Source organism: Sebastes fasciatus, chromosome 1, assembly GCF_043250625.1.
Source record: "Sebastes fasciatus isolate fSebFas1 chromosome 1, fSebFas1.pri, whole genome shotgun sequence".
NCBI classification, from domain to species: domain Eukaryota; kingdom Metazoa; phylum Chordata; class Actinopteri; order Perciformes; family Sebastidae; genus Sebastes; species Sebastes fasciatus.
Genome location: NC_133795.1, coordinates 29,122,683 through 29,149,015, shown reverse-complemented (window position 1 = coordinate 29,149,015; position 26,333 = coordinate 29,122,683). Strand labels below are relative to the sequence as shown.

Below are 26,333 nucleotides of genomic sequence, written 5' to 3'. Positions count from 1 at the left end.
AATAAAAAAAAAAACTAAGAAAACCCCCCCCAAAAAAAAACATTGCAGAGGGACATATTGTACTTTTTACATTTGGTGTATTTGACAGCAATAGTTAGGCCTAACTTGCAAATTAAGATTTTACATACAAAATATGTTTAGGCCTACTTACAGAAGCCGAGAACCATGCTTGCAATTATTATTATTTTTAATACTGTTATCTCGAGATCCAGGGCCGGCTTAAGGCATAGGTCATAGAGGCGGTTGCCTGGGGGGCCACCTTCCTGGGGGCACTTGTTGTACTTTAAAAAAAAAAAAAAAAATAATAATAATAATAATTAAAAAAAAATGCTGTTGGGTGCCTTTCCTCATTTTCTGCATTGAGGTAACAAATAAATAAATAAAAAAAGACAGAAATGCACCTTTCACCCCTGTTACTCTCTTTCTCACAATTTTTCAACGGCTCGACCGAATTTATGTGTAAATAAAAGAGTAAACTGTAGTGAAACTGACTAACACTTTTAAGCCAACAATATGAGGGACCAATTGTTTATTTATATTTCCATAAATAGAGTTATTTATGAAAATAAAAATCATAATTTTGGTCTAAAAGCTGCAGTGGGCAGAAATAGAGCAAATATGGAAAAAGTTATTTTTTATAAAACGGTCACTATATCCTGACAGTAGTGCATGAGACAGGTAATCTGAAAAAAAAAATCATGTGTCTCTGTGTCCTCCGGTGCTCCTAATGGCATCTGCAAGATTCCACAGACCGGAGGAAATCAACCAATCAGAGCCGAGCTGGAGCCTGCCGTCTCCGAGCAGCTGTCATTCACTCGCGAGCTCCGATCAAACGGTCAAACCAAGCAGCGCTGATCAAATATGAATCAATATTAATAAATAGTTACTGTATTACATATTTCTCACCTCATTTTTTCCCCCAGAAACATCTTGTAGTGTACTGTTTAGCTGTAAAATGAGAAAGTTTGTGACCCGGCAGCCATGTTGAGATCTGTTGAGGAAATACCAAGCACCGCCCACCAGCCGGAGCACAGCCAATAGGAACGCGCTCTCTCTGAAATGACCTGTGATTGGCCAAAGTCTCCCACCACGGGCTAGAGATTTTTTAAAGCCTGAAAACATAGCCATGAGGAGGTGCATGCTGAAAGGTTATTATGGATTTTTTGCCCAATGATGCCAAAAATATACTACCACTTTAAAGGTCCCATATCATGCTCATTTTCAGGTTTCATACTTGTATTTTGCGTTTGTACTTGAACATGTTTACAATGACATCACAAATGGGCAGAAATCCTGACAGCTTGTTTCAAATGCAAAGTTTCTGAATACGGGCTGTGTGTATTTCCCTGTGGATTGAGTGTTTCGATACTTCCACAGTATTTATATAGGACTTAAACCTGCTTTATAATAATAATTTAAAAAAAACATGAAAAAAAATCACTTTTTTATAATATGGGACCTTTAAAACCATTGTGATTTCTGATGTGTGGTGGGAGGTAGGAGGTGGGGGGCTCCAAATCTGAATTTGGCCTAGGGCACCAAAAGGGCTAGAACCGGCCCTGCTACTGGAAATCATGAGTTATTCAATGGAGTTCATTTATCTTGAGAAAAAAACAAAAGTCGTTTCCTCGTATTATATAAGCCATTTTGCTGTCTTCAAATGTCTTGCTGATCCATACTTCTTATAATGGGGTATTTCCCCCCTGTAGTAGGATTTTCACCAGAATACCACCACTAGCTATAACCATAAATAAAACCTGCAGCCTGATGATACTAAACAAACAGCACTGTATAGTCGGGCTCATGTGTACGTAGATGTTACACACGTGCTCTTCCTGTCGCTCATTCAGCAGGTGTGGTCGGTCTGTTCTGATGAAACGAAAACGAAAACGAAAATGACAGAGTATAAATAGCAGCTTCCTCTGAACTGAGCAGCAGCAGTGAGAGCAGCAGCCACAGTGGAGACAGAGAGACACAGAGACAGACTACCGGCTGACTGAGAGAAGGCTTTATATGTGCTGTAATGCTAGCTAATGGCCTGCTAGCTTCATGTAGGTGGACATATTAATGCCAAGTGGATATTTCATTCTGGTAAGTTCTCTCTCTCTCTTTTTCATTTGTTGTGTTGTGTTGTGTTGTGTTGTGTTGTGTTGCCAAGGGCATGCTGGGTAAATAATATATTAGGAAATATGAATAAAGCTGACTGAGAATAGACTGAGAATAATAAATACACATCCTGACTAATAATTAGTCAGTCAGTAAAAGAAATGCAGAGAATTATTGCCAAGTTTCCAATATGAGAAAATGAGATAAAACAAAATAAAAGGTGTTGCACATGTACTAGCTTGTTGTTGGGTGTGGTAGGCATACTTATAACGCCTTAGGGGTGTTTCAGTACATCCGTGATAAAGACATGTTATGCTGTTAAAAGCTCTCATCCCGTTTCCGGAGAACAGAAACCTATGTGAGTCCTATAGCCTGCTGCAGCCAGCAGAGGGCGACTTCCTGCTTTGTCATTGTAATGATGTAAGCAAAGTCCACTCTGAAATAAAGTAGGTTATTGGAATAAAAAGATGCTTTCGAATTAAACATGTCACATAATTACAATTCAAGTCTATATCACACAAAATAACATGTTTCTCTTGAGAATGAAGAGACCTAGGCAAGCACACACACAATGGTTGCTTTCCATTTCCTCAGAAGCTGTAAACACTGACATCATCTCTTCTTATCTGACTCAGTGGGCCTTTTCGGTTTCCCATTTTATACGGCTCGATTCCCCTCCTCGACTCCTCTCCTCGCATCTTAGTTCCGCGCATAGGAGATGCGAGTGGAGGAGGCGAGGAAAGGACTCGAGGAGAGAGGAAGAGAGGAAATATGTTTTTTGAGACATGAGACGTCGTTTCCTCTGAAGCGTCGCTTCCGTTTCTGATGACAGCTGCAGCTGATCACAGCTGGACCAGCTGTCAATAGGTTTTAACAGCTATAGAGACTTTTGATGGAGTTTGTGTTTGAACTGATCTAATACTAATAAAGAAACAGAGTTATCCAAGCAGCAGTGTTTTCTCTCTGTAGCCTGTTACCTGTTTAACAAACACCTGCACATGAATAACAGCTGCAGTCTGTGTTTATACTGTGGGCTGAGTCCTACTTAGAGGACCAGGAACCATCTCTACTGGCACAATATCTTTATATTATTTATTCATTGTTAGCGTCTGTAGTTATTGATATTCTGACACTGGAAATTATTTATTAGGCTGAATGTTTCAGGGAATATTTAAATGATGTAACTCATATCAAACCCGACGCTCAGGAATTATCAGCTTCACATGTGACTGAATGGAAATGAGGATAAATTATATAAAAGGTGTAAAAGACAAACCCTCCTTCTCTCTCTGACTTTAACTTTATTCTTAATAAAAGTTAATGGGTGAAATAACAGATCATCAAAAGAGAACTTTTTCTAATAAATGAAGAAAGTTGATACACTGGTGTACTCCACTACATTTATATGACAGCATTAGTTACTATTCAGATTTCGATTATTAAAGCTTCAGTAGGCAGAATGTTTTTGGCATCATTGGGCAAAAAAAACCATAATAACCTTTCAGCATATTGTAATTCAAGTCTTCTGAGAGCCCGTAACGGAAGACTTTGACCAATCACAGGTCATTTCAGAGAGAGAGCGTTCCCTATTGGCTGTGCTCCGGCTGGTGGGCGGTGCTTGGTATTTCCTCAATTGATCTCAACATGGCTGCGGGGTCACAAATTTTCTAATTTTACAGCTAAACAGTACACTACAAGATGTTTCTGAAAACAATTGAGGCGAGAAATAGGCATTACAGTAACAGAATATTGATCCATATTTGATCAGCGCTGCCTAGTTCGACCGTTTGATTGGAGTTCGCGAGTGATTGACAGCTGCTCAGAGACGGCAGGCTCCAGCTCGGCTCTGATTGGTTGTTTTCCTCCAGTCTGTGAAATCTTACAGATGCCATTAGGAGCACTGGAGGACACAGAGGCACATCATTTTTTTTCAGATTACCTGTCTCATGCACTACTGTCAGGATATAGTGACAGTTTTATAAAAATAACTTTTTTCATATTTGCTCCATTTCTACCCACTGCAGCTTTAAGACAAAAATATAAATCAACTAATAAAACTAAAATTAAATATCTGGCAAAAAATAAATAAACATCTGTCAAAGTACTCAAAACCATTTCTGTGGTAGTTCCCGCTACAGTAGGCGTCTCCAGACCATATTTTGCCATAATGACTCACACACAAACTCACGAGGTGGAAACGATACCAGTGCTGTCGCGGCTGATAATTATGACGTATTGATATGAATTGAGCTAATACTGTACGTATGTACTTTAACTTAAGTAAATATCTGAATACTTCTTCCACCACTGCTTATACATACATAACGCATCCTTCAAATTCTTGTGTGATCATCCTTAAATCTGTTGTTTTCCCTTTCATTTCAGATATCATCAGTGTTGCCAACCTAAATTTCAGCAACGAGCACATGCAAGACCATGGAAAGACCTACGTTAATAACGGAGAGAGGACGACCTAACCATGGTAAATATACAGTAGAGGCAATCAAGCAAAACCCTGAGTACAAATCCAGCAAACTAGGTGTTAATTTTAATTGAATTTTTACCCCAGGTTCTGATTCTGACACAAATGAAAATGCTACTGGAGGCAGAAGGAGAAGTAGAAGAAGACAAACACCAAGCCGTGGGAGTATTCCAGCTGAAAGGGAGGAGACAGATGAAGGAGGAGGAGGAGGAGGAGGTGTAGGGATGCATGGGAGAGGCAGAGGAAGAGGAGGAGGAGGAGCAGTGCTAGGAGGATGGGGTGAAAGAGGTGCAAGAAGAGAAGGCAGGGAGGAGACATATGGGAGAGGAGGACGTGAAGGGTGGAGAGGCAGAGGAAGAGGAGCAGATGCAGGAAGAGGAGGATGGAGAGGAAGAGGAGCAGAGGCAGGGAGATGGGGCAGAAGAGGTGGAGGAGGAACCAGACCGAATTGGGGAGGGAGGGGGGGAGGTGGAAATGAAGCGCAAGGTGCAACTGACGGAGAAGAAGCTAGAGGTCGGATGGCAGATGCGGGTGAAAGGAGAGGAGGACATAGTGTGGATAGAACAGGAGGAAGAGGGGGAGAGAGGAATGGAGGTAGATCACAATCTGCTGGGGCACCACGTGGTAATGGACTGGGTTTTAAAACACTGCAAGAACTCTCTGAAAAAGATCCATCTGCAGTGGCCATCACCCTGTCCGCTAAACCTGCCCTGAAAGAGGTCCTGAGCGCAACCACAATGAGGCAGGACATGGTTGAACTCCTCTGCCTGGTGCTGAGTAAAGCCTTCCAAGCACGGACCGACAGAAGCACCCTGCAGCACATTGCTAACATCCTAAAAGATTCAGGGTTCTTCCGCACCGTCCTGCCCCACTATCTGATGGGCATGGGGACGGAGTCCAACCCCCTCCGTACGGCACAATACCCACAGCATCTGGACAACATCCTGGCTATTCTGTCAGAGGTAAACAGCGTGAATGGAAAAAAAACATCAGTTAGTATATTCAGCTGAGCGATGAATTAAGCAATATGTGAAAAATAACACCGTGAGTGTGCACTAAAATAATTAAGGGGTCCAAGTCCAAGCAACAATGTTCAAACTTTTACAGAAAATGTTGCGTTCCGTATTATTTTAGCCTGATTGTGTTTCTTTCTGTTGACAATTCTTCATAGTTGAATATACTTTAAGTCAGTGGTTCTCAACCTGGAGGTCGGGACCCCAAACGGGGTCGCAAGATCATTTCTGGGGATCGCCAGATGATTGTGGAGAAAAAAATAAATAACATTTTAAAAATAAAATAACATATTTTAGACTGGGGAATGGATTTTACATGACATCGTTTGTACCAGTGATATAATTTGTCTTTGAATGTGTTTGTGAGACACAGTGTGTATTTATTATTGGAAATCAATTCAATTCACAACACAAAACAATGACAAGAATTGTCCATTTAGTATAAATAAAAATGCTCAAATTATAACACGGCAAGCCCGACAGGTAGCAACAGCTGTCAGTGTGTCAGTGTGCTGCCTTGACTATGACTTGCCCCAAACTGCATGTGATTATCATAAAGTGGGCATATCTGTAAAGGAGAGACTCGTGGGTACCCATAGAACCCATTTTCATTCACACATCTTGAGGCCAGAGGTCAAGCGACCGCTTTGAAAATGGCCATGCCAGTTTTTCCTTGCCGAAATTTAGCGCAAGTTAGGAGTGTTATTTAACCTCCTTCGTGACAAGCTAGTAGGACATTTACCAATGGGTTCCTTAGGTTTTCTAGTTTGATATGATGATATGAGTATCTTCACTCTACCTTTTAAAACTGAGCCCGCTACAACCTAAAAATCGCAAGTTGCATTAACGCGTTGCATTACTATAGCGTTAACTTTGACAGCTCTAGTTCAAACTAAACAAAATTGTCATCACAAAAAAGCATTATTTCTTTAGCCTATTTATTAATCAGAACAGTCACTATAATCACTAAAGATCAGCAGGGGGAGGCGCGTAGAAACCACTGTTTAAGTCGGATGGGGGAGTCGTGCCTGGACAAGGTTGAGAACCACTGTTTTAACTAACTATCCTCAATATACTGTATGCACATTAGGTCCTCAGCACCTTCCCTGCTAGCTCGGTCCGGACTGTGAGTTTGCTCCTGATGGTGATCCAAGCCTCCATCAACAGCCTGAGGGCATCAGGAGTGGACATCCAGCCTCAAACGGAGGAGAGTGCGCAGAGTATTCAGGACCTGATCAACCACCTCCAGGAGAAATCCAAGGAGGGTACCCTGCGCTCAGACAAGGACGCTTACGCCCTCCTACGCACTGGAGGTGATAACCCAACTAAGGGCCTTTTGTAGATATCTTTAACATTTTGACACCCTGCCTTTAAGCCAACACTGCATACAATATTGTGGGACGTTTTGATAATTGCCACAATTTCATAGAGTAACTGAAACTCCCACTATGTCTAACCCAGGTGAAGAAGATCAGCAAGATTTCAGGACCATACCCATCTACCCCACTAGTGAGGAGTTCCATCAGCAACAGAGGCCCTTCCTTCGACCCAACCTCACGTCTCGGCGCTACACAAGCACCCACATCTACCTTGACACACACTTCCGGCTGCTGAGAGAGGACTTTGTGCGGCCCCTCCGTGAGGGGATCCAGCAATTGCTTCGGAACCAAATGGACAAGGATCATCGCCTTGCGAAGCAGTTGGATGACATCAGAGTGTATTTTGACACAAAACTGGTGGTGCCCATGTGCACCTCGACTGGCCTTGCCTACAAAGTCCAGTTTAACATTGAGCCACTTAAGGTTAGTCTCTGGGTGGATTTTGATATTTGTTACTTTTAGTGTCTATATGACATCTGACTAATACAATCAAGCACAGTCTTTAAGAGATACAATGGTATTTTGCCAATTGAATGGAAAATAGAAATATTAACATGTATATTACAAATCCTTCCTCCATCTATCCGACAGTTTGTGCAGTGGGAGAACTCCAAGAGGCTGATCTATGGGTCCCTGGTCTGCCTGTCTTGTGATAATTTTGAGAACTTCTTGTATGCCACGGTGTCGGATCGGGATGCCAAAGACCTGAAGAAGGGACTGGTCCAGATTGCCTTTACTGAAGAAAGCAGACTCAAGTTGGCCACAATGGAGGTGGGCAGTAAAATTGTATAGGCAGAAAGCATGTGATGTTATGGTCTAATTCCAGCCACTTAAAACAGCAGCAGGCAGATTGAATCAAATATGATTAAAACAAGTTATTTTTATAAAACTGTCATCATATCCTGACAGTAGTGCATGAGACAGGTAATCTGAAAAAAAAATCCTGGGCCTCTGTGTCCTCTGGTGCTCCTAATGGCCAGACTGGAGGAAAACAACCAATCAGAGCCGAGCTGGAGCCTCGCCGTTTCTGAGCAGCTGTCAATCACTCGCGAACTCCGATCGAACGGTCAAACTAGGCAGCGCTGATCAAAAATGAATCAATATTCTGTTACTCTAATGCCTATTTGTCTTATAAAATGTTTTCAGAAACATCTTGTAGTGTACTGTTTAGCTATAAAATGAGAAAGTTTGTGACCTGACAGCCATGTTGAGATCGGTTGAGGAAATACCAAGCACCGCCCACCAGCCGGAGCACACGTTCTCATTTTACAGCTAAACTGTACACTACAAGATGTTTCTGAAAACATTTGAGGCGAGAAAATGGGCATTACAGTAACAGAATATTGATTCATATTTGATCAGTGCTGCTTAGTTTTACCGTTTGATTGGAGTTTGCAAGTGATTTACAGCTTCCTCCGTTGAATGAACAGCCAATAGGAACGCTCTCTCTCTGAAATGACCTGTGATTGGCCAAAGTCTCCCGTCACAGGCTAGTTTTTTTTAAATCCTGAAAACAGCCATGAGGAGGTGCAGAAGTCAAAGTTATTAAGGGATTTTTGCCCAATAATGGCCAAAATATTCTGCCTACTGCAGGTTTAATCTACAAAAGCTATAACTGGAAATGTACATTGAGTTATGGTAAATGGTAAATGGACAACGCGCTTTACATTACATGTCAGCATTCATACACTGATGGCAGAGGCTGCCATGCAAGTTGCCAGTTCATTAGGTATATTTTGCTAAAATAATGAGAGGTATTTCTAATATTTAATCCAGCCTTCACAGATATAAATGGGGTGGACAGAATTTTAAAAACACCTTCCGGTATAACCATATAACACATCAAACTACAGCCTCCAAAATAAGGTGAATCAACACCTCGACGAGGCTGTTTAGTTCCTAACATGCAGGGTGGGGGAAAGAAAAAGAAAGAAAGAACTAAACTTATTTTTATCTCACAGAAAGGTCAATCGTTCCTGATGGCTGAGACCACTGCCTACTTTGAGGCCTATCGGTATGTTCTAGAGGGCCTACAGGAGCAGGTGGAGGACGAACTGCCCTTTCAGAGGTAGGACGAGTGTGTGTTTGTGTGCTGTGGAGGAGTTTCACATTTTACCGTCCGGGTCATAGTTTTTATTTAATCCCACAGCACTTCCAAAACAAATTTTGATTTTCAAAGGGGCAGCGGGGGAGACATGGTACAAGGCAAGTTCAGCAATCACGGTTTTAATTGTCATGAGTATTGCCAAAAAGCTATCACGCATGGATGAGTTCAAAAGTTCAGTTATTGTCTGCACTCCCAGCGCCCTTCATAGATACCACAAAGTAATGTATCCTATGATACGCTTTGTTGGCCATCTTTCTCTTGTGACGACCTGAAACTACTTTAAAAAGTTTTTCCTTCAGAAGTGCACCATGGGAGTTATCAGTAACATAATATCTATATATATTAAAAACGGTTCTCTTTTCTATCATTTTTGCTTAGTGTTAGATTCTAATTTCTGTCAGTGTTGTGGTGCAAACAGTGTAGCCTAGTTGGCTCTTTCCCAGACAACCATCTTTTCATCGGATCGTTTCCTGGTGAATCCTCAGACACCCCCTACTTCAGATGGGGTCATTTGGAGATCAATTCTCCAGATCACCCACTGTTGTCCTTCACCCATCAAAACTAAAAACAAGCTGCTTTTGAGCTTGTATTTAAGAGGTGCAATGTGTAATGCCTAGCCACCTGCTCCAAATACCTATGGAGCAGATACATTTCACATCTACTACTGGATCCACACAATCTAATTACATTCTATGGGAGGGGGGCAGTGCCGCTGTAATATTAAGCCCGGACCCCCCCTCTGGCCCTCTAACTATTGTAAATATTTTTGTACATTTTTCACCAGAGGTTGTAGCGGGCTCAGTTTTAAAGCAGTAAAAAGTAAAGTGAAGATACTGGTATCATATGACATATCTTGAAAACCTAAGGAATCCATTGGTGCTAACCATTGTCATTTTAGCGTGTCGGGAAGAATGCTAAATCACGCTACAAAGTCACATTACATTTTGGCGAGGAAAAACTGGCCTCGCACATTTTCAAAGGGGTTCCTTGACCTCTTACCTCAAGATATGTGGATGAAAATGGGTTCTATGGGTACCCACAAGTCTCCCCTTTACAGATATGCCCACTTTATGATAATCACATATATTATATATATTCAAAAACATTTCCCAGTATAACTGTGTAGGACCACAAACTACAGCCTCCAAAATAAGGTGATTCAACACCTCACCAAGACTGTTTAGTTCCTAACATGCAGGGTGGGGGAATTTGTTCAGCAAGAGTTGCATAGGCTCACTTTAAAGGTCCATTGGGTAGGATTTGGTGGCATCTAGAGGTGTGGTTGCAGATTGCAACCAACCGAGTAGCCCTCCGCTCACTCCTCCATTTCCAAGATTGCGGTAACGTGAGCGATTCTTAGTTTCAGGTGATTATACACTAATGAAAACATATTTCTGAATATTATATTCCATTTCTACTAAAGACCCCCGAAATGTTACACACCGTTCCTTTAACGATAAAAACGTGTTGAGTTTGAAAATTTTTATTGCAGTGGATTTTACTGTACGTTTTTAATTGTTCTTTGGCGAAAGAACATATTAACAAGAATCTATTAATGACAAGTCTCTACATTCTCCTTTTACACAGATAGTAGACGCTAAAAGATGTAATCCTATCCATGATGTGTGCAGGTACATTGTGGAGTGCAGCCCAGATGTGCAACCCCCAGCTTATCTGCGAAGAGATGATATGTATAACCTGTCGTCTGTGGCTGACCCTAATCATAAGGGCAAAATACGGCCATTTCACACCCTGAGGGCACAGGACTGGCCGGGAATGGAAACGCTGGGCCTGGATGAGTCTCAGATGAAAGCCTTCAAGCTGGCCATCACAAAGGAGCTGACCATCATACAGGGACCTCCTGGCACTGGTGAGATACTGAAAAGCCCATTTGTTGGAAGGATGACTTCATTGATATGTGAATGGAAAAAGATGTATTTCACACATTTGTAAAATGTCAAAAAACAAACACATTAAAATCAGGTATCTTTCCTTTTTTTCAGGAAAAACCTACTGTGGCCTTAAGATTGCCCAGGCTTTGTTGACCAATCAGAACCTTTGGAGAGGTGGAGGTGATAAGTCTCCGATGTTGGTAGTGTGTTACACTAACCATGCCCTGGATCAGTTTCTTGAGGGTAAGTATTGATGCCAATAATATTGAATATCAGAGTGGTTTGGGATTTAAAAACACAGCCTCTTATCAACAAAAGGGGGAATATCTTTTTTTTCTTTAGAAGTATATTTGTATATATGCAGAAACTTTTGCTAATGGGCCACCTTCAAGTTTTATTTGATTATTTTTCTTTGCAAACTGTGACCTTGAATGAGCGATGTAAGACAAATAAGCTTTCTGTTTTGCCTCTGCATTTAAGGTATTCACACATTTCTGCCAGATGGAATAGTGAGAGTGGGAGGCCGCAGCAACAGTGAAATCCTGAAGCGTTTCAATCTAAGGGAGCTGACCCGCTCACGCGACTTCAGAAGTTCGCTGCCGTCTCACCTGCGTCTTGCATTTAATGAGGTGAGCTCCTCATGCTGCCTGACCTACAGTGACTCTTCCAACTTAGCTTGATGTTTCAAGTTGCTCCACACTTTATTTCTCTCATGCATAGCAACGTGTTGAGAATATATGAAAGGATATAAGTTTAAATAATTCCTAATGATTTAGCACTTTATATTCTATAAAAAAAAGTCTTTTTTTTTAGTTTTTCATGTTCTCAAAAGAGAAAGAAGTCCCTAAAAACTGTGCTGCCGGCTGGCCAGCCTGTGTGTCTCTGAAGGACACTGCTCCTCCGGTCCTTTTCCTTCTCTCTGATGAGTCATTGATTTCAGGTGCTCCACTCCTGTAGAAGAAGGTGGGTAGAGGGGAGGAAAAGAGAGAGAGGGGGGAGAGAGAACAAAAAGACACCCACAAACCGTGTGCAATACGGCCAAGCAGCAACCTCTGGTGCTGAGAAAAATGAAGCCAATAAGGAAATGCCACAAACTGCAGTTCCTCCAAAAGCGAGTCAGTCCCCATAGACCCCCATGTTAAAATGACAAACTTTACAGCAGAAATAAACATGTTTACAGCCTGGTACAAAAACAAGGTTTTGGTCTCTACAGCTAATCATGACAACTGTACTGGGGGGAAGAATTTTTATATAACTCACCCGTTTAAATTATATTAAGGCTTAAAGTAAGGCTTAATTAAGGGCGTGGCCGCTTTGAGTGACAGGTGGATGCCGTACCAGGTCGCTAGCTGTTAGCTGTCTGCTCTGCTGCGTCACCCCGGCCCGACTCAGCTCCAACGCCCATCCAGCTCTTTGCCCTTTTTTTGTCTTAGCCAGGAGTTAAACATCACTGTTAAGGCTGGCCCACACTTAAAAAAATGTCAAATCTTAACAGATTTTCAAAATGTGAGAGAGCCCACACATAACGACATGTTATGTTAAATTTAACAGTTCTGTTCCTGTAGTGTGTGGCGAGCTACGATTTGACCAAAACAGCACAACACACACTAACAGATTCCAATCATGAACAACAAGAGTCCCGACTAAAAAAAACTGAACTCTCGCGACATCTCTCGTGATCAAACGTGACTTTAGTGTAAAAACAAACATGTCGGGCAACAGGCAGTAGCTCATGCATTAGCCACGGCCACCATGACGGCGGCGGTTGTCCTTCTGCTTCAGTCAGATTGGTTCTCAATTGGCTATCGTTCTTTCCCATGTGACTGTGTCATTGGCTGTCCTCGGGGTTCTCCACACACATACAACGGGATATCCGATCAAATACGGATATCCGTAAATATTAAACATGTTTAATATTTAAGATTTGAGATCGGTCAGGATGGACTTCCGAGCCGATCGACAATATGCAATAGACAAAGAAACTTAAAATTAAACTTACTCCCATGCTTCTGTGGTAGCATTTCTTTTCTTTTGTTGTAAACATCTTATCGTTTTTAACTCTGATGTTTACCAGCTGCTTGGTTTTTGCAACAGTCCCTGTAGATGTAAATACACAACACTTCACAATCAAATGAACACGTCTACCGTTTTCTAGACTAGACAAAGGTATATTTGATCCTAAATACAATGTAACCTTGAAGTTGTTAATGTCTGTATGACAATATTAAATGTATATCTTAGTTTGAGCAGTTCATGTTTGTACAGGTAGTCGCGCGGAACTTACATTTGTACGGAGCGTGTTCCATGATGAACACAAAACGCCGTTGCACGTGACCAGTAAGTCGGCATCGCTGCAGGCTTTGTTGTTGGAGGGTTTTATAACCCACTTCCACTCCGCACTAATTGGTTTGGCACTTATACTGTATATGGCGGACCCTCCACACGAACACGCAAACGGAGTGGAAGTAGGTAGGGAGAGGGTGAAGGGGGTGGATTGAGAAAGGCCTTATATACATGTAGCAATTAGTATATGTGTGTCAATTAGTATATGTGTGTCAATTAGTATATGTGTGTCGCCACCTAATCACTGTATTCATAACCTGTTTAACAGATTTTCAAGCAGCTGTGTGCAGAGGAGCGCGGGATCCAGAATGAGACTGTAAAGCTGGAGTGTTCTCTGAAGGGCGTCCTGCGTGAAACCTTCTTACGCAGGTTCATCTCCCACATACACTGGGACGGTCTGCATCAACCACCTGTAAGGGAATAAACTATAAACATTGTATGCATTTGTGTAAACTGAGCGAGACAGAATAGATGAAGACAGCGCAAACTCATCCGTTCCTGTTTGTGAAATGGTTTGTAGATGCAGGATGGTTTTGCGACCTGGGGTGTGAAGAAGACCAGTCTGATGATGGAGTGGTTGGGTTTGGGTTCCACCGTCTTCCTGCAGAGGGAGACAGAGGATGCAAATGGAAATGGAGGTAAGGTGGCTTTCAATGGAAGTGATGCTCTCACTGCAACAGTGTAAGAGGACGTGATAATTGGCTTCTTTTCACTGATAGTTTGTAAACAGCACCTCAGAGCAATAACTGTGTTGGTGTGAATGGATCATGGTAAGAGCACAAGATTCCCTCCACAGAGGCCTTTACATTTTCCAAGCAAAACAAGTAAAAACCAGTTTAGCACTGCTCTCATTTTCATAGATAAATTTGCATCGCAACTCTCCACATATTACCTTAGTGACAACAGGATATCCAGTGTGGTTTTTGTGTAGCTGTTGTCACCTTGCTATTGTTGGGATGCATTGAAAATGTTATTGACAAGGTAAAAGCATTATATTATTATTAAAGAAGTAATGACGTCAAAGGGATTGTCAATCAGCGGACACACTGTCCTTACCTTTTGCTTGCACTCCATCATTACAGATTGATATAAATGATTGAGAAAGCATTACAAGTCGATTTCATTTATAATAATTCAACTGAACTGTGAATTTGAAATAACCTCAAACCACAGACCAATGGGCGACAGTCTATGGCGCCGGACATCTAAGATCTGTCTTTTTTTAAGTCATAAAGTAACTGCTTAGGTTAACTATCATTATATTTTCAATCCCAGTCCACAGCGTTTTGTATAAACAGCAGCCACTCAGCCAGGTAGTCCTTGCAGCTCCATGTCAGCAGTCTCAAAACAAGCTGAAATTAACACTTAAACGCTCAAAAAAATTGCAAAATGACCATCAAATTCGAAACCCTAAACAGCTGCAGTTGGATTTTGTAGCTAAACAACAATAGATAATCCAGCTCCCGCTTCAGATGGACCATTTCAGTAACTGAAGTTTATATAAACCATGAACCTCTACCATTTATCATGATACTGTCTGTCCCCTCTCTCACTTCCCATGCTATCTTTCTCTATTTTAGGACCTTTCCTTTTTCTTGTGTCTTATTAGGCTCCATGCAACTTTATAAGTTAATGAAAACTAAAATTCTGCACAGTTATTGATCTGGTGAATGAAATCATTCTCGTGTTGGATATAGCAGCAGCAGCAGAGGAAGCAATGGAGGAGGATGATGAGGACGACCTCATTGATATCGCAGAGGAGGCAGATCTGATCCACGCGGAGCGGTTTGTTGAAGACAACATTGGTCCCAAAGGTGGTCGAGATGGCAGAAAGAACGAAGAAATGGAAGAGGCTGTCAGAGAACTGGAGGAAGTGATGCTGGCTATGAACCTGGATACAGTTGACATACAGGCTGAGCAGAGCGAAGCAGGATGGGAGGTAAATTTAAGAGGCGATTTTTCATGTGGAGATTGTAACGAGTTTAACATTTCACAAGTTTAACATTTTTGCAAACCCTATTTAATCAGACAAATTGAATGAGAATGCTATTATTTAGAGCAGACTGGTTTGAAAGAAGTAGATGTATTTACATGCTTGTAGTCTATCTAAGAGCTGTGCAATTGAACCATATCTTCACTGGTGCTGCACTGTACTTAAAGGTTTTAAATGAACTATTTGTTATAAAAATGTATGTGAGTCTTTGAGGTCTAAAAAATGTGCTGAATGCATTTCTCCGCCACTGATCCATATCTTTACTGTGTTCCAAACTGTTTCCCCACAACACAGCTAAATATACACTACTTCTATGTCAAGTTTATTTGTAAAGCACGTTTACACTGGAATTGACCAACATGCTGCACAAGTTGAAGTGAACAGCGAGTAAAATATCATCAACAAATGCAACAAAACAACAATAGGTTAAAATGGAAAAATACATGAAAATATTATAATATGTGCACAAATCTAAAACAGAATCAAACAAAGAGCAATTTAAAGAAATAAAAGTTTATAAAATACTAAAACATGGGGCACGGCAGGAGTTCAGCCAACCGGAGGGTCGCACGGACCAAGTACGGACTGTGGACTGGCAGCTGGAGAGGTGCCAGTTCACCTCCTGGGCACTGCCAAAGTGCCCTTGAGCAAGGCACCAGACCCCCAAACTGCTCCGCGGGCGCTATAAAGTAGCTGCCCACTGCTGCTAATACTATAATGGGTTAAATGCAGATCGTAAATACAACTGTGTGCTGTGCCTTGTACTGTGTGACAACAAAAGCTGATTTACATTTTACGTTAAAACATTAAAGCTTCTTGTTGCAATTTTAGCATCATTGGGCAAAAACTCCATAATAACATTTCAGCATATTGTAATTCAAGTGTTCTGAGTGTTGTGGGGAAATAGGCATCACAGTAACAGAATATTGATTCATATTTGATCAGCGCTGCCTAGTTTGACCGTTTGATCGAAGTGCGCGAGTGATTGACAGTTGGCTCTCAGAGACAAAAACAAAGTAACCTTAAAATCAATCCTGTATTTGACAGGTAGCCAATGCAGAGATGCTAGTACCGATGTGGTGCTGCTTCTTTTTAGAGTACCAGTCAGAAGTCTCTTTGTCACAGAAGTCACTATTCTGCACTATTTGTGTCACGCTGTCGCCTCGTCATACTTCGCCCTCCATTAAACTACAGCTTACCCCTTTTAATGTTCATTAAGATTTTTTTTGAGAGTGCAACATTATATTTTAATTAAATAATAACAAAAGGATTTAAAATAGTTAATGAATGTCTGTAGTTCAAAGTTGTTCTGATCTGTACAGTTTCAACGGCACCAGAAGAAACAGATGAAGCACAAAATCAGGAAAGAGCTGGCAAAGAGCACGGCCATGACTGAAGAACAGGAAGCTGTTGTCTTGGATATTTGGACCCTGAGACAGCCAGACAGATGGAGACTCTATCGGTAGGTCTGCGTTTCACTTTTCTTTCCTTTGTTCACTAACAATGTGCCTCTTTCTCAACTTTCCACCACATCTACTAGTACCTTTCCTACATTTCTATCCTCCTTCATCATTCTTCTTCCTCTCTCTCTCTCTCCCTCGCCACTCTCATCCCCCAAGCAACCTCAGTCTGGTAGAAGTAGTCTATTCCCAGTGTGTATAATTAAATCCACTAATCACCAGGAAAACATCTCCCAGAGGATCTTCTCACCTCAGAGAGCCGAGCCATAACTACGTAACAGGACTGAAAAAGACTCTTGTTTACATAGTCGTAATTATCATTTAAAACTAACAAATAGGGCAATTTCCTTCCGAGACAGATATGGTATGTCTCGCTGTAATTGTTTAACACTTACAGTTGTATCAAGTACAACGGCATCATATGTATTTTACCCCGGCTCTGAGTATACTTCTAGATGCAGAGCAAATAATGAGCCTTCCTATTTCCAGGTAATTGAGCCAGTTGTCACAGTGTTTTTACTATTATTAATTTGTGTCTGCAGGTTGTGGGTGGCACGCTACAGAGCAGAACTTTGCGCCAAAGTGCTCGAGTCTGAACAGGCCTATCAGGACACAGTGGACAGATTGGCCGATGTGAAACGCCATGAGAACCTCTGTCTCCTCAAAGACGCCACGGTACGGTATATATGCAGTAATTGATGTCATTTTTATTAATGATCCAACTGTAGATATTTGTTTAGTCAAAACTTCAACACAATTTCACACTAAGTTAAGTAAAACACTTGTTGAATTCATATGTTATCTGCATTATGTAGCCTACAGCTTCATGTTTGGAGAGGATAATGAAGCATATTGCTTTACTTCCATTCAATATCATGACATTAAGAAGTCCAAACCCGATGATACTGAAATAACGTAACACTGTGACTCGGAACTAGTAGAAAGTAGCAAAAACTTTTCGTGGATCACAGTGAGGTTGCCAGGCAATCAGCAGAGACTCCAGGAAGTTACTGCACCCGGCCAAGAAATAGTCCGGCACAGAACCCCCCCCCCCGCCCCCCATAAAACTGCAACCTGTCACTTTTACATTTGGGTTTTTGTGCTGATTAAACAAACAACATGTAATGTGTTAATTAAGCTTTAGGATTTTGTTACCTTTGGACAAGGCGGGCTAGCTAGTTCCTATTTATTGTACAGACAACATTGCTGACAGAGCTAACCAATTGGTAGTAATGGGAACCAATCTTCTCATCTAACTCTCAGCAAGAAAGTGAATAAGAGTATTTCCCACAATGTCAAATGAAGGACTGTGAAATACAGCTATTGTAGATTTAAAACGTGCTCTATATGATACCCAGAGCATAAATATAACAGCAAACCGATATTTGTTATGTAAAGAGGAGTATTGTCTACCTGAGCAGAGAATGAAGTCACTCTCCCTCTGTGTGTGTTGTAATCTGAGCTTTTCCGTGCACGTTAGCATGCCGCGCTGGCTAGCTCACGGCTGCCGCTCTACACTGCGCTCATATGGCGGTTACAGCTGATAATGCCGTCCCGACCGAAGGCGCCATTGCGTAAGCGTAGCCCCCAACCTCCAGTTCCCACGCCCCAGGTTAACACTGTCAGCTCTGTCAGCAGTGTTGCCTTAGTTTTCACGGTTAGCGCTGTTAACACCGTTAGTTGCGAGCTACCGGCTCAGCTGTCACCATGTTGAGAGCCGTGCGGAGGCAATAAAAAAAGCCCCCAATCTGGCATTTAGCACCTTTAAGGGAATTGTGCCTGTGAAATAATCCATTTTGTAGTTGTAAGAGGTTAACGTCAGGACAAACCGTGGGGCTCCGATACAACAGGTTCACGTAAGGGAGTCGGCACTGTAGTCTATAAAAGTCATAACACTATTAAATAGGCTTGCATTAAAATTATCAATACTATAATTCTAAGAGCCGGCAGCAATACAACTGTTTGTGGTACTAGAATTAATCATAAAAATAGCAGATGTGTGTTTATAAACATATATATACTCTCCATCAGGTCATTGGCATGACGACAACAGGGGCAGCCAAGTTCCGTAAAGTTCTGCAGGAAGTGCGTCCACGTCTGGTGATCGTGGAGGAGGCTGCAGAGGTTCTCGAGGCCCACACCATCACCACGCTGAGCCAAGCATGCCAACACCTCATCCTCATCGGAGACCACCAGCAGGTAAGAACCCACACAGACAAACAGGGCAATGATTCCTAAACTGTTGGTGTCGTCTCATTAAACTCTGCATGGCAATTTGTGCACTGGTGTATTTTATTAAGCCATCATCCTCTTGACTGAAATTACCACACGTACATGCCTTGTTGAAAATTTGAAGGACAACCTGTCATGAGGGATTTGTGTGGTTTGTGCACGTTGCCTTGAGGGAAATGGCAAAAAAAAGGCAGCCATTACAAAAGGGAGAATAGTGAGGAGTGATATGCTGGACATCAGTAGACTATTACAAGAACTTGTCAAGGCCTGCCAAGGACATATGGCCACGGCAGCCTGTCTAGCAATCTGCGATCACAACTAAACACAATTCTAACACATTTCTCAATATTCTGTCCTGGTCACTTCTTGCTGTGTAACTTCTGTCTGCTCCTTTCCTAATATTTGCTCGTTGTACTGTGTTTATGCATCAATTTATGCATGCATTTGAATATACAAACAAACCTGACTTCTTTACAGTTGCACTGAAACTTTAGCAAATACAAGAATGGACTTCAAAATACAGGTTTACTTGAAAATTGCATTAATTGTAACCCAGTCATGTAAATCATCATGTTTATCATTGATATAGAAGTAATTTTTAACACTTTGCTTGAGGCTTTCGTCACTGTTTTATACAAGCCGGTCAAATTTAATGTGCAATATGAATAAATTAATATTAAAGTAGGTCTGATTTATTAATTTAAACTACTGTGCAAATTAGTACAGATGTGGCAAAAAAACAAACAAACATGTAGACAAAGCAAACAAGATTAAAAAAATGTTTAAAGCCATTTAATAGTATTTGGTTTTGATTCTATGAACAAGTGTTGAGAGCTTTGTTATTGTGAAAACCAAACTTGAATCTGTGCATGTAATGGAGGTGGTTGGATCACACTTTTCGAGTAAAATAAGCTTTGGCATTGTTGTGCTGTTCATTAATCACAGGTTTGGTGTTGAATCGAGTGGAACACAATGCTTCACATTTATACTAGGATTCGTCTTGCCTCCCCCACACCCCTCCCACATACATGCACAATCACACTCTGTCCTCTAGCTAAATTTGCACATGCTGTACAGACAAAACCGTGGAAAACTTAAAGGACAGGAACAAAAAGTTGGAGTGCATTTGCATACATTCTATATTCCCATCCAGTCACCCTAAAACAGAAACCTATAGCAGAGTATTGTTTATCCCTTGTAGGCTTACTACTGTATAGATGCTTGCTTCCACCTGTGTTTCCAGCACCCAACCAGCATTTACATAACTGAAAATGGTCTGATCACCTTAGCATGTGGCTATGGAAGTCATCCCTTCATTCTTCACTTGCATGGTTATCATCTAGGGCTCTTTAAATATGCTATTATAAGGCAGTAATCCTGCCAAATTAACTTAATCACCACTGGATAGAACAACAACTGGATGACAAAACTTGCATTAAAATGCTATATTGATCATAAAAGCGTATTTCAAGTCCAAAAAAAACCTCCATTAGGCTACAAGAAGACCACAAGTTCTCAGTTTTTACCAAAAAAAATAAACAAAGCCATTAATTTAAACTTTTTCTGAACAATAAAAATGTATCTTTTTCCTTTTAGCTGCGCCCCAGTGCCACAGTATATGATCTGGCTAAGAACTTCAACCTGGAGATGTCCATGTTTGAGAGGCTGGTGAAGATGGGACTTCCTTTTGTCAGACTCGACTACCAGGTTTGTGTTTCTGCATCTATTAATTACTTATTGCTATCAATCAATAAAGTGTAGACATATTTAGATGATTCAGATAAAGACAAAGTTGAAAGCATTATACTTGAATTGGTGTTTGTGTATATGTTTGTAGGTGCATGTGTGCCTCCGTATCTATACGTGATTGCCTGTGTTTATCTGTGTTTGTGTTTTTTTTTTTTTTCTTCAGCACCGTATGAGGCCAGACATTGCCCGTCTTCTGACCCCACACATCTATGACAAACTGGAAAACCATCCCTCTGTGTTGGACTACGAAAACATCAAGGTGCGCGTTTTATTTGCTCTCCTGCTGCGTCTCCATCCTGCTTGTTTTTCTTAGCAGAGAATATCTGTTTACTTGCCTGCATGGATAAAAAAAAAAGTATCTGCATAGTCTCCTAGACTTTTTAAATATATTTTGAGTCAAAGTCGGGCAATGTGTACAAGATTCAGAAAAAAAACATGATAAAAGTTAAATATCAAAGTATAACATATGTTTTATTAAATGCTGTCTTACAGGGCATTACTACCAATTTATTCTTTGTGGAGCACAGCCACCATGAAGAAAACATCAGAGATGGGAAAAGCCATCAGAACAAACATGAGGCGATGTTTGTAGTCTCTCTTTGCCGCTATCTTATCCTTCAGGACTACAAACCAGAGCAAATAACCATACTCACAACCTATACCGGGCAGCTCCATTGCCTGCGCAACCTTATGCCTGCCAGCCAGTTCAATGGGGTCAAAGTGCACGTAGTGGACAAGTACCAGGGAGAAGAGAACGACATTGTGTTGTTGTCTCTGGTCCGCAGCAACCCGCAGGGTAAAGTTGGCTTCTTGAGCATTCCCAATCGCGTCTGTGTAGCCTTGTCTCGTGCCAAGAAAGGTCTCTACTGTATTGGCAATAGGGAAATGCTGGGCCAAGTCAAACTGTGGAGCAACATCTTCCACACCTTGAAGGAGAAGAACCAGGTCGGGAATGCTCTGACCTTGAGCTGTCAGAATCATCCAGATCAGGAGATAAAAGCGTCTTGCGCCGACGATTTCAAACAAGCCCCGGAGGGGGGCTGCAACAAGCCTTGCGAGTTCCGTTTGGATTGTGGCCACGTTTGCGCAAGTGTCTGCCACCCCTACGACCCCGAGCACAAGAAGCACCTGTGTCGTAAGAAGTGCCAGAAGATTTTATGTGATCTGGGACACAAGTGCAAACTCTTGTGCCATCAAGAATGCCCAAAGATATGTCAAATGATGGTGGAAAAGATCATACCCAAGTGTCAACACACACAGAAGGTTCCTTGCCACCAGGACCCGGAGGCCTTTGCATGCCGGGAGCCATGCATGAAGCTGCTTCCCTGTGGACATCGATGTGATTCATTGTGTGGATCACCATGCACCAGTCAGTGCAAGGAGAAGGTCCCCTTAAAACTAAAGTGTGGCCACAGCCAGCAAGATGCGTGCTTTTACAAAACCGAAATGGAGGAGCCTGCATGTAGGACCCCTTGTAAGGGACAGCTAATGTGTGGCCATGCCTGTCGTGGGAGCTGCGGCAAGTGTTATCAGGGACGGTTCCATACCCCATGTTCTCACCGCTGTGAGCGTCTCCTGATTTGCTCTCACACGTGCCAGGAGCCTTGCACTCGCGATTGCCCCCCCTGTCCGAGACCATGTGAAAATTGCTGCGTGCACAGCAAGTGCATGAACCCATGTGGACAGCCCTGCGCTCCGTGCATTGAGCCCTGCGCTTGGCAGTGCCCTCACCAAAGCTGCAGTAAGCTTTGCCATGAGCCATGCGACCGTCTGCCATGCACCCTGCCCTGTGCCAAGACCCTGGGTTGCGGCCACCCATGCATAGGTCTGTGCGGAGACAAATGTCCAAGCAAATGCCTCATCTGTGATCACGATGAGGTCACAGAGATCTTCTTCGGCACTGAGGATGAGCCTGAAGCTCACTTCATTCAGCTAGAGGACTGTGGACACATCTTTGAATCCACAGGCATGGACAAACAAATGACGATGGATGACAACCAGGAGGCAAATGAAGGAGAGCAGGTGGCCATAAAACTGAAGGAATGTCCGAGATGTCGGACTCCAATCCGCAAGAATCTACGATACGGATCTCACATCAACCGCTGTCTCTCTGAGATAGAGATGGTAAAGACGAAGATAAATGGATGTCAGGCAGATATTGAGGAGCACAGGAAGGCCCTTCAAAATCAGTGGGTGGAGAACTTTCTCCTCTATGACCTGCAACACCAAGACGACTATATCAAGATCGATGACAGACTGGGAAAAAAACACCTCACATCAAAGGATATGTGGATCCTGGAAAACAAGATGGATTTCCTAATAAGAATCGCAAAGCTGAAGAAGATCCAAAAGGAAAAAATGTCAGCCGAGCAAAGCCTGAGCTTTGGAAAGTGTGTCGAGGAGTTTGTGCGCTGGCTCAATGACTGGCAACAAAAATTCACAGACCAGCAGGTCTTTGATTTGCAGAGAGAGCTACAGAGACTCACCCTCCTGACTGAACTCAACGCCCGATGCCATGCGGCAGACACGAGAGGACAGGGAGACCAAATTAAATCCGAGGTGCAAACAATGAGAGAGGTTTTGGAAAAGTGTGGCAAATTCACAGAGCTAGATCAACACCGAGTGAAAAAAGCCATGAAGGAACTAGACAAAAAGCTTCCAACCACAGGCTTGGGGATCAATGAGGAGGAGAGAAAGATGATCGTCTCGGCTATGCAAATGCCGTCTGGGCACTGGCACAAATGTCCTAATGGCCATGTGTATGTTATAACAGAGTGTGGAGGGGCTATGGAGAGTCGACGCTGCCCCGATTGTAAGGCTACCATTGGTGGGGCCAGTCACGCTCTGGCAAGTGGCAACCGAGTCGCCACAGAGATGGATGGGGCACAGCACTCTGCTTGGTCTGAAGTCAACAACCTTCTAAACTTTGATCAGTTTCACCTCTGAAAGCCATCTTAGAGAAGTCTGCCAGCTGGTTTTGTTTAAATATGCCGCATTATAATGTTATGTTCAGACAATTAGGCTAAGATTGCTATATGTGTGAACGTCAGTTGTCACTTGTTGCCATGGTTAATATTCACGCATTCTGCAGCTTGATGGAGACACCAGTGTAAAACTCGTATGTTTCTTTTCCACACTAACTGGCAACTTGATCGCTGACGACACAGAGGCACCACGAGATACCAACGTCGTTACACTATTGGCTCACAGGCTTTGTTAAGTGGGAACCAAACGTCAGATATCTTCCACAGAGATGAACAAAACATTAATTTTGGACCTGCCAAGATTTTTAAGTTGATTCATTCACAATCATCATTTCATTTTTTAGGAAAAGCTACTTTTATTTGGCACCTTTCTAAAAGCTCTGTGTTTTTGTTGTTGTTGTTGTTTTATTAGTCTATATAAAAATGTTATCAGTATAACCTTTAAGTCATGCTGGACTAGGAGGAGTCTGTACACTGTTTTTACATTTTGTTCATGGGTCTTTAACATTTCCTGCTTTAGACATAGTGGGTAGTGGGTTTTGCTTTAAATATGGCTTTGCTGCAGAAAGTATGTACCAAGGATCTAAAACAAGACAGGTTTGTAATGTTTAGCTTACTAAATCATGTGTCAAATATTAACTGCAATGCTTATGTTAAACCACATAGATTGAAAATCCCTTGTGCAAGTAAGAGCTGTTCTGTACCTCACCAATAGGTGGCAGTAAAACACTGTAAAAGATCATGCAGAGAAATGACTCGATAGTTATCATGCTTGCTCAAATGGAATAAAACATGTTTAAATCTATAAGCCCGTTCTTGTCTTAATTTCACACACACATGTAAGAAACACCAGCAGGGAGAGCCGTGCCTTCAAATAGCAGCTTTCTGTAAATATAATTAGGGTTAAACTGTATGATGACTGTATATTCCATATGGGCCATCATAGGCTGAGAGCATTCAGTTTAGCACATGTGAACTTGTAATGCTGCTGCAAGACGTGCATATATAGAAAAGCTGATGTAGACACATAAACATAACACAAGGGAATAATCGATATTTATAAAGCCTTGTTAGAGTTGCTTTTCTGTAGAAATATTACATATCTAATGCCTGTAAAACATCTTCCTCACCATTACAACAAATATGAATTGTCTTTCCAACCATTCTCTCTTTCTCTCTCTCTCTCTCTCTCTCTCTCTCTCTCTCTCTCTCTTTCATACACACACACAGTTGACCCAGCAAGAGTTAATCACTTGTGTCTCTAATAGCACATCATTTTCATCGAAGCCAAAGAAACAACCCTGAAATGGCTACAATTCCTCTTCACTACTGTACAGGACTCCCAGTCGCTGAGTTTCATTTTGGCATTTTGTAACAGCTTGCATCACTTTATTACATGATGAATGTGTCCCTGTCACAAAACCAGCTCCAATGCAAACTGTGCTGTCTGCAGGGAGAGGAAAAAAAAAAAGAAGAGCAACAAAAATGCGCTGTCAAGACAAGTGTTTAAAATTGAGCAAACTTTAAAAGGGTGCCACTCTTTCAGTATTTATAGGATTCAAGCGCCGGGCTGAGAGAGAGAGCTGGACGAAAGAAGGCACTGCAGAAAAATGGTAATATCCTAGAGGGTGGACTGTCTCGTCTATCATGTCAGGTGGCCTTAGAATATGTTATTGTCAGCTAGCCAGGCCCTGCAATAAAAACTACCAAGTTCCCCGCCCCGTCACACATACACACACATGTACTGTATATGTGGTTTGATTACTGACTAGCAGAACTGATAAGACTGTGTGGGTGGAAAAGGCATCATTGAAACAAACAGGATCTGACACACCCAGCGGTAATCTGTGAAGACAAATAACTGCAGGGAATGTGAGAGATAAAACATTTATACTGACAAAGGTGCCATCTGTGAGTTTAAAACTACAACAAAGGTGACAGAGCAACTAGCTTTGTGTTTGTGAAGTTTTTCAAGGCAGTGTGCAGTAAACATGTCATTGACAGACAAAGCACAGTAATGAACACAAATATGTGATGAGGTTTGATGACACTGTCAAGCAGACAGGTACAGCAAGATAAAAACAATCCACATTTCTTGACAGCAGAGTATGAACGATGTCCCGATACAAAATTGCAATTTAACACTATGAGTAAATGCAGAACATTTGATTTACCGGTAGACGTTATATTAGATCTTTCTGATAGGTTAGTCACACCAGGTATGTTGTGTGCATGTGAAGGAGGGATGTTTTGAAAAAAAAACACTGGAATTAAAGAGGACCTATTATGCTTTTTTCCCTTTCCTTTAGTGTGTTGTATAGTAATTTGTGCACGTAAATGGGCTGCAAAATTATAAAGCCCAAAGTCCAAAGGGAGTTACTCTCCCCCACAGAAACACTGCTCCTGACGTGCCTTGATTTAAGTCCCACTTTTTCATCCGTAACGTGCTGATGTCACCAAGTAACACACTTTGCATAGCGGCTATTGGCATGCCCTCAAACAAATTTAGTTAGAACGGAGTCCAAAGAGTTTGGTTCGGTTGACAAATCACAATAGTCCAGCTGATTAATCAGAGCAGACTAGACTTTTCGGG

General features: G+C 41.9%; 1 protein-coding gene across 2 annotated transcripts; it reads left to right on the top strand.

Moving 5' to 3' along the window:
- Positions 1 to 1,958: 1,958 nt before the first annotated feature.
- Positions 1,959 to 23,826, top strand: znfx1 (zinc finger, NFX1-type containing 1). 2 transcript variants are annotated; one of them, XM_074641818.1, is made up of 19 exons: positions 1,959 to 2,091; positions 4,492 to 4,588; positions 4,676 to 5,550; positions 6,692 to 6,914; positions 7,063 to 7,403; positions 7,572 to 7,751; positions 8,942 to 9,048; positions 10,719 to 10,957; positions 11,091 to 11,222; positions 11,460 to 11,608; positions 13,591 to 13,734; positions 13,843 to 13,960; positions 15,026 to 15,261; positions 16,638 to 16,777; positions 17,318 to 17,450; positions 18,807 to 18,974; positions 20,604 to 20,714; positions 20,920 to 21,015; positions 21,249 to 23,826. In XM_074641818.1, the coding sequence occupies exons 2-19, from the start codon at positions 4,543 to 4,545 to the stop codon at positions 23,700 to 23,702; spliced, it is 5,892 nt and encodes a 1,963-aa protein (XP_074497919.1). In that variant the 5' UTR covers positions 1,959 to 2,091; positions 4,492 to 4,542; the 3' UTR covers positions 23,703 to 23,826. The 2 variants fall into 2 exon arrangements, with proteins under 2 accessions (XP_074497919.1, XP_074497910.1); XM_074641809.1 differs by having other exon boundaries at positions 15,023 to 15,261.
- The last annotated feature ends 2,507 nt before the right edge of the window (positions 23,827 to 26,333 follow it).